Source organism: Zootoca vivipara, chromosome 1, assembly GCF_965207765.1.
Source record: "Zootoca vivipara chromosome 1, rZooViv2.hap1.1, whole genome shotgun sequence".
In the NCBI taxonomy this organism is placed as follows: Eukaryota; Metazoa; Chordata; class Lepidosauria; order Squamata; family Lacertidae; genus Zootoca; species Zootoca vivipara.
In genome coordinates, this window is record NC_142582.1 from 92096439 (window position 1) to 92109187 (window position 12749).

Below are 12749 nucleotides of genomic sequence, written 5' to 3' on the forward strand. Positions count from 1 at the left end.
CTAAGAGGAAATGATGCAATGAAACACAAAGAAAACAAGAACAAATTCAAAGGCAGAAAATAAATTATGAAGCAACAGATGCTTCCAAACCAAGCAGCAGATGGCATGGTTGGGTTGTGGCCCTCACCTGACCTCTGTTGAGTCATGTTGCGGCTGCTTACTGAGAGGTAAAGAGGGAGCGGCCAGGTGGTGGCGAGGTCAACATAGTGCAAATACACCTGCAGGAGTGGTGGATTGACTCCACTGGTGCATTTGCACCTCAGCAACCACCATAACAACAGCCCCACTGGATCAGGTCAATGGCCCATCTAGTCCAGCTTCCTGTTCTCACAGTAGCCAAAAAGATGCCCCTGAGAAACCCACAAGCAGGACCCAAGCACAAGAGCTCTCTCCGCTCCTCTGGTTTCTAGCATCTGGTATTCAAAAGCATACTGCTTCTGACTGGGAGCACAGCCTCCTTACCCTCTAGTTCCCAGTAAGCAACAACAACAACACAATTGACTGGAGGTCAGGTGAGTGCTGCCACCTCCCCATGCCACTTGCTACTGCCCAAGAGGTAGAATGCCTGTGAGGAAAGATGAAGACACTTAACATCCTTAGGGTAAGAGGGTCTTTGGAACACATACCTCATCGTGGAACATGCGGTCGATTATAAGGGACCACACATCAGTAAAATGAACCGAGTGCCCCTCTCGAGCCCTCTGCCTTAGCTCCACATCATAGCGCTGCAGTGCCTCCAAGGAGAAAGCCCTTGATTTGCTCCTAGCAATATATTCCTGTGCTCTCTGGATTGGACCCATCAGGTCCTTTCGAGACCAGTCAGTATCTTCATACAAACTTCTCATTGTCCTACAGGAAAAATAACACCTTTAGAGCAAGGCAACGCTATAATTTAAACTGCCTTGTAAGTTACACTCACAAAATCTACCCTCATATCATTAGGGCCCCAAAGCACATTGTAGATTACATGAATGTGTGCTCTCATTTAATGCATTCGATTTGGAAGGGATGCTTTAAAAAGCAGCCAGGGGAGGGCCTAGGCAGGTTCGGGACTATGGCACGTAGGGAGAGGGATGAACTCTTTCCCCACCCCCAAACCTTGGTGCCTAATACAGTCGTACCTTGGTTCTTGAACGCCTTGGTGCTCGGATGTTTTGGCTCCCGAACGCCGCAAATCTGGAAATGAGTGTTCCGGTTTGCAAACCTTTTCGGAAGCTGAACGTCCGACGCTGCTTCTGCGGCTTCTAACTGAGTGCAGGAAGCTCCTACACTACAGGCAATCGGAAGCCGTGCCTTGGTTTTTGAACCATTTTGGGAGTCAAACAGTCTCCCGGAATGGATTAAGTTCAAGAACCAAGGTACTACTGTACAATTGTTTTTCTCCCTGAAGCTGACATTTGCCATCAGACAGAAGTTGTTATTGAAGCTACTGTTAGGGATAAATAGTTTAAAAAAACGAAAAACCTTCCACATGTGCAGCAACCTCGAATCTGACCGGCAGCTGCTATTTTTCACAATGCTAATTCACGTTACCATGTTGCGCCAGAAGCTCCAGAGAGGTATGTCACGCAGTCTAGAAGATTCAGCTTCTGAAGGGCAGAGAGGTGTCCATAGAAAGCTGACATTGCCCTGGCTCCTCCTCCTGTTGCCGTGACAGCTATCACTGGGACCTGTGGCACAAACAAGATGGAGTAAACAGGAAGTCACTGTGCCAAACTTGTTCGGGATTATCAGTCAAATATCTAAACATTAGTAAGTCTAGGAGTAAGCGACCACAAAGCTGTATTGCTAGATAGGCAGGTTCAAACCACAGGAATATAAATGGTGCAGAGAGAGCTCTATGTGATGTCATTTCCCCTGTTTCCTGTGACAGGATGAAACAATAGATTTTTTTAATCCTTTCTCCTTCCTACCGCCTCTCTCTCACTCCCTTCCTCACCTTCGATGCAGATGCATGTCTGTGTGCGCTAATCAACCATATATTTTGAAACCTAGAAGAATTTTGCCCTGCATTGTTTTCCTACTATCTTAGCCGTCATCCAATGCGAGACTGTTAAGTAAACAGTATATTTTAAGCTTACTGTACTTTGTAAGCTGTTTATTGCCTGATTCTTTTATAGAGAGGGAAACCAAGGGGAATTGCTCAGAAAAGGAAAGGCTCCTCGGCCTAGTTCCAAAGCTTATATTTTTGTTATGAAGGATGGGATTTTAATGCTCTGCTTAACCCACACGCGTGGGAAACTGGAGGGATAAATTGTAATTAATATTTTCTCTCTTGGCTAATCAATAAGCCATCCCACATAAGCTATATCCAATGTCAGTAGGCCATAATACTTTCTTTCAAGGGGGTGGAGGGGGAGAGAGAATACCAGTTCAAAGAATAAAAGGATATTTATTACAAAAAGTACACATTTGAAGCTTACTCTTTTTGTTTCTCCTCAGGGGATGTCTATCAGAGAAAATGCATTTAAGAGCTTTTGCTTTTCTGTGGGTCCTCTTTGTTGGCTATATTTTCCTTCAACAATGTGTTGCTGCAGTTGATTTCTCTCAACAAAGCAGTTTCTCTGCAATACCCACACTAAATAAACTGCTTTAGTTCTATTTATACGTATATTTTTGCACTAACATGAGTAGTTTCGGGTCACAAAATGAAGCACATGTACCTCATATCCCTGCAGTTTTTGCTCCAGCAGAAGAACCTTTTTTAAAGCACTGGCAACCACATTCTTGCGCTTAGACAGGAAGTCCTGCTCAGCCCCACAGAGATCACATCCCAAACGCACATCTAAGTCTCCTAAACTGGAATAAAAAGAAATAAATGCACCTCCCTCTGCCACCTGACATACAGAGGTAGAAAGCAGTGTTGTTTAATTTGAAACTGAAAACTTAGTGCGGTAGATTTTTTTTGTGTTTTGTCATTGTTGTGAGATTTTAAAACATGAAGGTGGCCTGGTACTCAGACAAGGACGGAAATGTGCCAAAAATGAAGGTAAGAAAGGAACAGACTCCGCATCTCTCATCACCATCATTGCTAGGCTATCCCATTGGATAGTCTCTGGCGGCTGTAGAAGGAGATGAGATGAACAGTATTTGTTCCAACTAAATATTGGGCTTTCTTAAAGTGAAGTGCATGAGTATGTGATTTGCTGGACTGAGCTGGAAGTTTTTACCACCATACAGAGCCAAGCTGAATAGACAAGAATTTCTTATTTGATTTGATTTTAATATAATAATAAATTAAATAATAATTTCTCACCAGTCATCGACCTGGAGCTGCAGCTCCAATTGTGCATCCTGAAAATGAAGATGTTGAGATTACCTACCGTATGTTAAGGTGCTAAGCAAATGCACTGTGTAATGTTCATAAATATAACACAGTAGATTGTTTATTACCAATCCCAAGGTTTCATTTTCATAAACATTTGCAAGCATGGCACTTGTGGGTATCTTAAGAGCAGTGGAAGAGGCATACACCATCCCAAAATCTAGGTAACTGATAGATTATTTCTTACCCACTAGACTGTTTTCTGTTTCTAAACATTCTGGATATGGGACACAAAGTAGAGCTTTAACAAGGGAGATAAACATTCAAATTTAGTAATCTAAAAAACAAATACTTGAATCCTGATATGGACATAATGATATTACTCTTTGAAAGGAACAATGAGTTTACAAATCCCCTGTTAAATTTCAGAACTAATGTGTGCTTTTATTGGCAAAAGAACTACTTCCTTCTTCTCTTCTGTGCCAAGAAATTACTTCTATCACACTTGAAACTTGACATGACAGCTCAGTTGGTAGATTATGAAACTCTTTTGCTGGGCAAAAGATTTCTGCATTGCAGAGGGTTGAATTGGAGGACTACTCTGGTCTCTTCCAACTCTACAATTAAATGATTCGATGGTAAAGATACTTTGGCCACCTCATGAGAAGAGAAGACTCCCTGGAAAAGACCCTAATGTTGGGAAAGATGGAGGGCACAAGGAGAATGGGGACGACAGAGGACGAGATGGTTGGACAGTGTTCTCGAAGCCACCAACATGAGTCTGACCAAACTGCGGGAGGCAGTGCAAAACAGGAGTGCCTGGCGTGCTCTGGTCCATGGGGTCACGGAGAGTTGGACACGACTAAACAACTAAACAACAACAACAACAATGGTAAAGATGAAGCCACATACCTTTGATAAAGGCAAGGCTACTTTTTTCCCCTCTCCTGCAGGGAGGGATTTCAGCAACACACCTGGACAATCAGTAGCAGCGTCTCCAAGCCATTTCCCCACAAAGGACTTACTCTAAAATAAATCACAAGAATGAAAACATACTCTAGAACACATCACAAAGTAAGCAAAATGAGGCAAATTGGAGGGTCTAGATACTAACTGCTTTCAACACTGCTGCCTGTTCTACATATGAATCCCTCACTGTTTGGCCCTTTCCATATGGGAGAACAGGAAAAGCACACTCTACCAGCAAGGACATTAAAAATGTTTTTATTAAAAGATATTCATGTATAACAAAGGTACAGATAACATCTCTGTTTCAATTCATAGAGTCCTTTCTACGGGTCAATTACATTCTGTGTGAAACACTGCTGTCATGGGCATTGTGAGGGTAGGGGGGGAGAGAAGTGGGGAGAGAGAGGAAGAAGAGAGAAGGGGGAATAATGATATTTAATTCTTTTGCATAGTGTATGCAGAGTTTTTGTGTCAGCATTATGTGGATAGTTTCTTTATTTATTAAAGCACACCAAGGGTCCAATTTCTCAGCAAGCTACTCCGTAATGGTCCTTTAGTCACTGCAGGTACACTGAGCAAAGCTGTCCTTAGTAAGCAAAGTGTTACCTTTATATTGGCCTCCAGTTTTGGCTCCCAGTTCTTCACACAGTGAAATGTGAAGCTTTCTGACTCCTGGGTAATCGCCTGCGCTTCTTCAAAGGATTCCTTCACCACAAGTTCAATATTTTTATTTTCTAGGAGAAAGAATTGCTTTAGTTAAAATATTTCTTTACCTCCCTTCTTCAGTACAAAGGTGTGAATAAAACTATTTATTTACTACTTTCCCCCATATAGCTCAAAGCAGTGTACATGGTTTGCCCCTTCCTGCAACCCCAATTTGTCCTCACAACAAGACTGAGAGACAATAAATGGCCCAAGTTCACTCAGTGAGCTTCTTGGCTGAGTGCAGATTTGAACCCTGGTCTCCTAGTTTGACACTCTTAACTGCTATACCACACTGGCTTTCATATGAAAATAATTTTAAACAATCATGCTCTTCTAGACATTTTGTTTTTGCCCAGGTGTTCCTGCTTGACAGACAAACTGATACCCTCTGTCCTCCCTCCACACACACACACACACACAGACCCAGTTGACCATCCCACTTTTACTGCACTTTGCAGTTGCATGCAGCATGTCATGGCATTATAAGCAAGAGAGATACAGCAGCAATTGCATTTACAAAAACTACCAATACAGTTACCCCTTGCAATTGAAAAGAGGCTGCAATGGGATTGTTCTTTGGTTGTCTACTTAACAAAGTCACAAGAATGGGACTCACTTTTTAAACACTCCTCATTCTTCCATTTGTCCATCTTAACTTCTAAACGTGAAACCTCATGGGCCTGGGAAGAAAACATAACAATCAAAGAAGGTTGAATTAACTAAGCCTGCTGTACATACATATAAAAAAACACTGTGAAAATGCTTTGTTTTCAAAGTTTTGAAAATTACATTGAATTTTTCCATAGCTCACTGTCGCCATCTAGTGTCACATGTGTATATTGCACTTTACAACACATCTTTTGTTGGAAGCCGGCCAGAGCAGCTGGGGAAACCCAGCCAGATGGGCAGGGTGTAAATAATAATTTTTTATTTAAAATGTTTTATTTGCAGCTGTGTAGCTGAGACCTGGGTGTGTGGGATGTGGAGTTATTGCTGAAGAGGACACAGCTGTGAGCAACCTGCGGTCCCTGAGTCAGAGCCAAGGTAGAATTCTGGCTGAGAGCTAAGAGGTGTTCAGGAGGCATGTTAGAAGGGGTTACCATTAGTACTCAGTTTCAGTACTAATATCAGTACAGTGGTACCTCAGGTTAAGTACAGTACTTAATTGGTTCTGGAAGTCCGTACTTAACCTGAAGCGTACTTAACCTGAAGCGAACTTTCTCACTGAAAGTAATGGAAAGTGGATTAATCCGTTCCAGACGATTAAAAACAACCCCCTAAAACAGCAATTTAACACGGATTTTACTGTCTAATGAGACCATTGATCCATAAAATGAAGGCAATAATCAATGTACAGTGGTACCTCAGGTTAAGTACTTAATTGGTTCTGGAAGTCCATACTTAACCTGAAGCGTACTTAACCTGAAGCGAACTTTCCCATTGAAAGTAATGGAAAGTGGATTAATCCGTTCCAGAAGGGTCCGCAGAGTACTTAACTTGAAAGTACTCAACCTGAAGCGTACTTAACCCAAGGTATGACTGTATATATTTATTACTGCATTCCATTGGTGATTTTATTGCATATATTTGTAATATGCATGGGTTCTTTTAATTGGTTGCATACTGCTGTTCAAAAGTACATCAAAGTGCAAGTAGATAAATAGGTACCGTTGGAAGCTGTACGCTCGCTCCAATAATGCGAGATGAGTGCCGCAACCCCAGAGTCAGTCACAACTGGACCTAATGGTCAGGGGTCCCTTTACCTTTACCTTACTGCTTAAACATACTTTATATATTAAGTGGTATACAAATGATCTAAATAATAACAGTACTGTAACTCCTTTTAAGGGGAGTTTAAGGAGTAGGTGGAGGATGGAAGGTTGGTAAAAGGTAGATCTCTAAATGGTTTGCAGCACATAACCAAGGGTTTCTGGTTTCCAATCATTTAACAATTACAGCAACGAAAAGGCTTTTCTCCACTCCTAAATTAGGTTCCCAAGATGAATAATGTTTGGGGGGGTGGAACAAGGAGTTGATTATCATGTGAATCAGATGTTTGCGTTCAGTTCTGGTACTGAAAACAAATTCCTGGGCTGAACCTATGCTCAGGGACAGTTTGTTCCTTAATTCTATGTCGTCGTACCCAACCACACCATCACCACTGTCTTGCACTTGGATCTTGTTAGTAGACCTTAGTGTTCTAGGGAAAAAAAACAGAACCTCAAAACATGGAGTATGCCATCCAAACGTAACCTATAATGTTCCTTTTCCCTATTCTGATCCTGGAAGATTCCAGTATTTTTCTTTTAAACTTTAACCTAGAATCAAACATGACAGGTTATAAGCAACTACATTGGTTAATGTTTTCTGTATTGTTTCTGTTTGGCTCTATTCTGTGTGGCACTGTTCATTAATAATCTCTATGTTCTTTCTGCTTGGCTTACAATGTGTGGCACACTTAGCAAAACAAAGTCCAAAGTTTCAAGGTTTCCTTTAAAAAAAGCTCAACAAGTTTCTGGTTGTCCTGGCTTTTATGGCAACACTAGTGTTCAGGTCAACTCTGCTCCATAGCTAGGCCTGCAAATCTTCCTGCTCTTCTTCAAAATTTCCACCAACACCTGCAATCTGCTCCAAAACCTGCCCTCCCACAGTTCAAGGTGCACTTTCATTAAAAAATAATCATAAGATTTTATATAATCAGAGCATTTTTTATGTGCAAAATTCCTTTTCATCATTGAACTTGGAAAAGGTCTGTGCCATACATACGGTAATTCCCACTTCATAAAGACATGTAATGGAGGTTTAAAAGACTGTGATCTTCCCAGGATTATTTCTTTCCTGATCTTCAAAGTCACTGTTGCTCTGCTAAAGTATTTCCATTTATTCTACAGTGCAGGACCATTTTACAATTAATTATTTGCTTGGAATGACCATCTCAGGACTCAGCTACATTAGTAAAGAAACGACGATTTGAATGCAATAAACATGCAACACCAGATGGCACAAGAGAGCAGGAAATTTTAAAACGTGGCTTTCCATAGAATTTCTTTTCTTTTGTTAGGTAAAGCTAAGGGACCCCTGACCATTAGGTCCAGTTGTGACCGACTCTGGGGTTGCGGCGCTCATCTCGCGTTATTGGCCAAGGGAGCCAGCATACAGCTTCCAGGTCATGTGGCCAGCACGACAAAGCCGCTTCTGGCAAACCAGAGCAGCACACGGAAACACCGTTTACCTTCCTGCTGTAGCGGTACCTATTTATCTACTTGCACTTTGAGGTGCTTTCGAACTGCTAGGTTGGCAGGAGCTGGGACCGAGCAACAGGAGCTCACCCCATCGCGGGGATTCGAACTGCTGACCTTCTGATTGGCAAGCCCTAGGCTCTGTGGCTTAACCCACAGCGCCACCTGCGTCCCTTTAAATCTAATTTCTGACTTACTTATAGTGGGTCGTCTCCCCCCCCCCGTGTTTAGATCCACCCTCAGACATTTGACAAAGACCATATAGCTCATATAGGATCCTCCTTTCTGTAATTTTAAGTTGTTGTTGTTGTTGTTGTTGTTGTTTCTATAACACCCTTCAACTGAAGATTACATGGCAGTTTACAAAACACAAAAATACATACCATAATGGCAAACAAAAGCAATAACCCCCTACATTTTGGTATATACAGTAATCCTTCCACAGCCCATGCCACGGAGGCAACCTGAGACTCTAGCAACAGCAATGGATCCAAAAGTTTCCCCCTCAAAAAAAAAAAAAAACCTGCCCTTTCAGGGGCAAATGAAAGATGTAAAGGAAAAGTGGAGCTGTGTGTCATCAGCATCCTGCTGACCAAGTAATCCAAACCCCACTCAGTTAGTTTCATGCTTCAGTTGTTTTAATTATTGCAACCTGCCCTGGGACCTTGGGGTGAAGGGAAGGTAATAAATTACAATACAGTATTAAGAAGAAGAATATAAGAAAGATGCTGATTGTAGTTAATAGGCAATGGGTCTTACCGTGAGGATGCCATTAGTAACAATGCTCTCAAAACCACCACATCTGGGGGAAATATAAAAACATTCAGCAACAAAACGCATGTCACATTTTTAATAGTTAAATATCCTGAAACCTAATTTTGAAATATCCTGAAACCTTCCAATACATTCATCCGTTGAGTTTTATTCGTCCCTCGGGAGAATCAGCATTTACTGTTTAACGTAATAGACCAGGCCCTTCATAACTTGCGACCCACCCAGGCGTACACAACACCTCAACAAGAACCTAAAAAATATACTTTGTGAGTGATTTTGACACCGTGACAGAAGCTGAAGAAAACAAATACTGTGCAGACACTGTGGGTGGGTTGGCAGGTGGAATCGGTACCAGTCCTGGAGAGCCACTGATCTAGCTGGACTTGGTATTAGGTGGCTCCCTGTGTTCCTGCGTTCTAATACAGTGGTACCTCGGGTTGTGGACCCGATCCGTTCCGGGTTCACACCCCAAAAATTCCGCAACCTGAGTAGCGCTTCTGTGCATGCGCAATAGCATGATAGAGCGCTTCTGCGCATGCACGCGCAGCAAAACCCAGAAGTAAACACTTCCAGGTCCGCCGGGTTCATAACTTGGAAAAACGCAACCCGCAGCGGATGCAACATGAAGTATGACTGTGTATGTCAAACTGCAAACACATAGAAATAACAAATTTATATTAGAAGCGTGGATGAACCCAGCTATTGGTTGGTTGGTTGGTTGGTTGGATGGTTGGTTGGTTGACTGATTGATTGCTTCCAATTGAGATGATGTCAACTCCATTTTATAATCAGAACAATTTACTCACATGCTCTCCATCTTGAATTCTACTTCAAGGCTCTCTGGTCCCTATAGGGAAAAGAACAAAAAAAGAAAGGATGGCAGTGTTAGCTCTGAGCCCAGCCCACACAGAGTTTACCACTTGTTACCCGAGGGAACAACTGTTTTAATTGTACGCTGGCCTGAATAAATTATACTTGCTCACTGCATCAGCCTCTTTTTCCCACTGGATGCTTCTGTCTGTCAAATAGGAAAGCAGGCCAAGTGATACAACCCTCCAAGGCAAGCCCTCACAGAAAACTCCACTTGAACAACCGTTCCCGGAACTAAGGTGGAAGAGAAGCCAAAGACTGCTTTTCAGCAACTCAAAACGAAGCAGCCTATGAAATGCATTTTTAGAAAGGGAAGAAACTTATCATGATTGACACTAGCTGCATGTGTCATAGCAGTGTCATAAAACTGTACAGTTTTCCTAATTACTGCCCTCTAATTAAGTAAGTAAGGGTTGTAACTCATTTTTTATTTTATTTTTTTGCATGCAAAAGTGAAGATAATACTGAGCTAGATGGACCAATGGTCTGACTCTGTATATGTGCCTAGAGTAAGCTATCAATTCAGATTAATCTCCCTCACTGCAGGCTACCCAGAAAACGAATCAGGTAAATTAAAACAAACGGAAGGATAAAATGATGCAATTTCAGCTGTCTTCCTAATTAATATTATTCATACGTTGCACTATATTTTTTTACTTTTGTGTAACTGGCTGTGGGACCTTTTGGTGGTAAAGGCCCCAAATACATACATAAAGGATATGTTGTGTCAATTCTCACCTGACGGTTCAAAAGTAAGTCTTCACAAATAGTTTCCCCAGGTCTTACTTTAGCAATATCGTAGGCAACCATGAAGATGAGATCATCTTTGGTGACCACATCTTCATCGTAGAGCTTCAGCTCCAGCACATTCTGAGCACAGATAGGAAAGGCATGAGAGAAGGAATATAACTCCATTCATCACACACTTCAAATTGACAGAAACCAATCAGCAAAAGTATTCTAGTTTAAAAGCTGCCTACCTTGACCTCAGTTTGGATAAAGAAATGGAAGCTTTCATTCCAAACAGGATTACCGGCGTTTGAGATGACTTTCGTCATCATTTGTTTATTTGAAGCTGATGGCAGCCAAAGGCTCACGTAACAATCAGAAGAAGTCCCTAGAGCAAAACAAAACCGCATCAATAATCGTTATTTGGTGCTTTATTATCATTAGGTAATAACAGGGTTTTGTATGCTTTTCAGAGGTAAAGATACAGGTTTCCCAGTCTTCCATCCCACACTTTGAAGAACCTTCAAAAAACAACATACTGTACTGAAAGAGATGCAGGACAGTGTACATTCTTGTTAAAGAGGTTCTGGACTCCCCCAAAAAACTCAAGATAAATGCAATGCGGCGGATGTAAAAACTCACTCACATAGGTCTCTTGAAGATATGTGTCGAGCCTGGATGACCTTCACAGAGAGCAGGTAGAATGGAAAGGTTTCAACCTTTACAGAAAACAAATGTTGCTGAATTAATTGTGCAACTTGTGTACTTACATCAAAAAAACAAAACAAAACATTAGTCATTTCAATAAAAGGATAGATTGACCATCCTTCTTAGTTAAAAATAAAGATATCTGAAATTTCTATCACTGTACCTATGCTGATCTTATGACTGCGGTTTCCTTACGCTGGCCCGCAAACATTACTATTGTAAAAATATTTGGATACTCCCCCCCCCAAAAGCTGTGATTATTAAAATCACCTATAAAAATATTTAATTACACACTTCTCTCTCATAGCTTCCATTTCCATCTTCCTTTCTTGTTTCAATATTAGCTGCTATTGACCATGTTCCTTAATTGAGAATTCTCTTCAAAAGCACTTAATCTAAGAGAATTCTCTTCAAAAGCACTTAAAGCCACACCGATTCCTTCCATCAGTGGCTTTCTTGTGTTGGTCATTAATTATATACAGTAGTATGTCTTTTGTTAAAATGTGTTTCTGCAAGTTTGCTCATGCTCTGAAGACATAATCTACGTGACTCAGTATACTGTAGTACTGTCACCAAAGGCAGCAAAGGGACAGCATCTCTGTGGATGAATTGATTTGTCCCTTCCATCATTCCATTGGTTTGACCTTTATGAAGAGCATTGGTAAGAAGATTGCCGCCCATATGGTCTTGCTGTTCTGCATTTCACTAAATTTGGACTTTTGGTCACGAGAAATATTTTGTGACTTCATTAATACTGGGCAGTGTTTGATGGCATTTAGATCAACAATTATATATTCTAATAGCACTCTCTTGAAAATATATTTATATCAATTAATTCATCTCTTCTAAAGTCAGGTGCCCTCCCTTGTTTCTGAATCTTCTTTTTCTTTAGTTTTTTCTTTATACATTTATACATTCATTAGTTTTACAATCCGTTTAACATTTCAAAACTTGACTTCCTTCCCCCTTTCTGTGGTTCCTTAAATGTACGGTATTTTTTAATATCTTCTGCATATCCAAATTCATTTAACTTGATCATTTAATTATCTACTGTAAATATACACTCTTATAAAACTGCACGTTATTACAATAATCCTGCTAATGTTTTATCTGTTTACAATTTATCTGTAAATATTCAATTTCCATTCTTTTATAAAACGTTTGTTATCTTGATTTCTTATTCTTCCGGTAAATTTTTGCCATTTCTGCATATTCCATGAGTTTTTGTATCCATTCTTCCTTTGCTGGGACTTCTGCTTCTTTCCATTTTGGGGCAAGTAACATTCTTGCTGCTGTAGTAAATAAATTTCTATACAATTCAGGTAGTTCTGTCCCTATAATTCTCAAAAGAAAAGCTTCTGGGTTTGTTTTTGTTTTTATACACACAGCCCTCAATCTGCTACACTTAAAGTGGCCACTAATGTATTGTGGAAATCCAAGTATTGTGCTTCCTCTGCAACAAGGAAAATTACGCCCAGCACCGGTAAAAA

At 40.8% G+C, this 12749-nt stretch overlaps 2 protein-coding genes across 4 annotated transcripts in view; both read right to left on the reverse strand.

The window, feature by feature from the left end:
* The window catches only part of LOC132591998 (uncharacterized), a 452388-nt gene extending 451793 nt beyond the window's left edge, over positions 1–595 (reverse strand). The window contains exon 1 of the mRNA XM_088675001.1: positions 128–595. The gene's annotated coding sequence lies outside the window, so the exon portion shown is untranslated. The remainder of the gene's footprint in view (positions 1–127) is intronic.
* Positions 1–12749, reverse strand: part of LOC118083493 (cytosolic phospholipase A2 beta-like) — a 34407-nt gene that overhangs the window by 21523 nt on the left and 135 nt on the right. For 2 of the 3 annotated variants that reach the window (XM_035112005.3, XM_035111981.3), the window contains exons 1-12: positions 11198–12698; positions 10803–10939; positions 10561–10692; positions 9759–9799; positions 8938–8980; positions 5556–5619; positions 4841–4968; positions 4178–4291; positions 3257–3294; positions 2664–2799; positions 1534–1670; positions 627–849 (exon numbers count right to left, since the gene is read on the reverse strand). In XM_035112005.3, the coding sequence (XP_034967896.2) occupies positions 627–849; positions 1534–1670; positions 2664–2799; positions 3257–3294; positions 4178–4291; positions 4841–4968; positions 5556–5619; positions 8938–8980; positions 9759–9799; positions 10561–10692; positions 10803–10939; positions 11198–11351 (1347 nt within the window). In that variant the 5' untranslated portion in view covers positions 11352–12698. Of the gene's footprint in view, positions 1–626; positions 850–1533; positions 1671–2663; positions 2800–3256; positions 3295–4177; positions 4292–4840; positions 4969–5555; positions 5620–8937; positions 8981–9758; positions 9800–10560; positions 10693–10802; positions 10940–11197; positions 12699–12749 lie in introns of those variants that run through there. The other variant, XM_035111996.3, reaches the window with a different exon arrangement.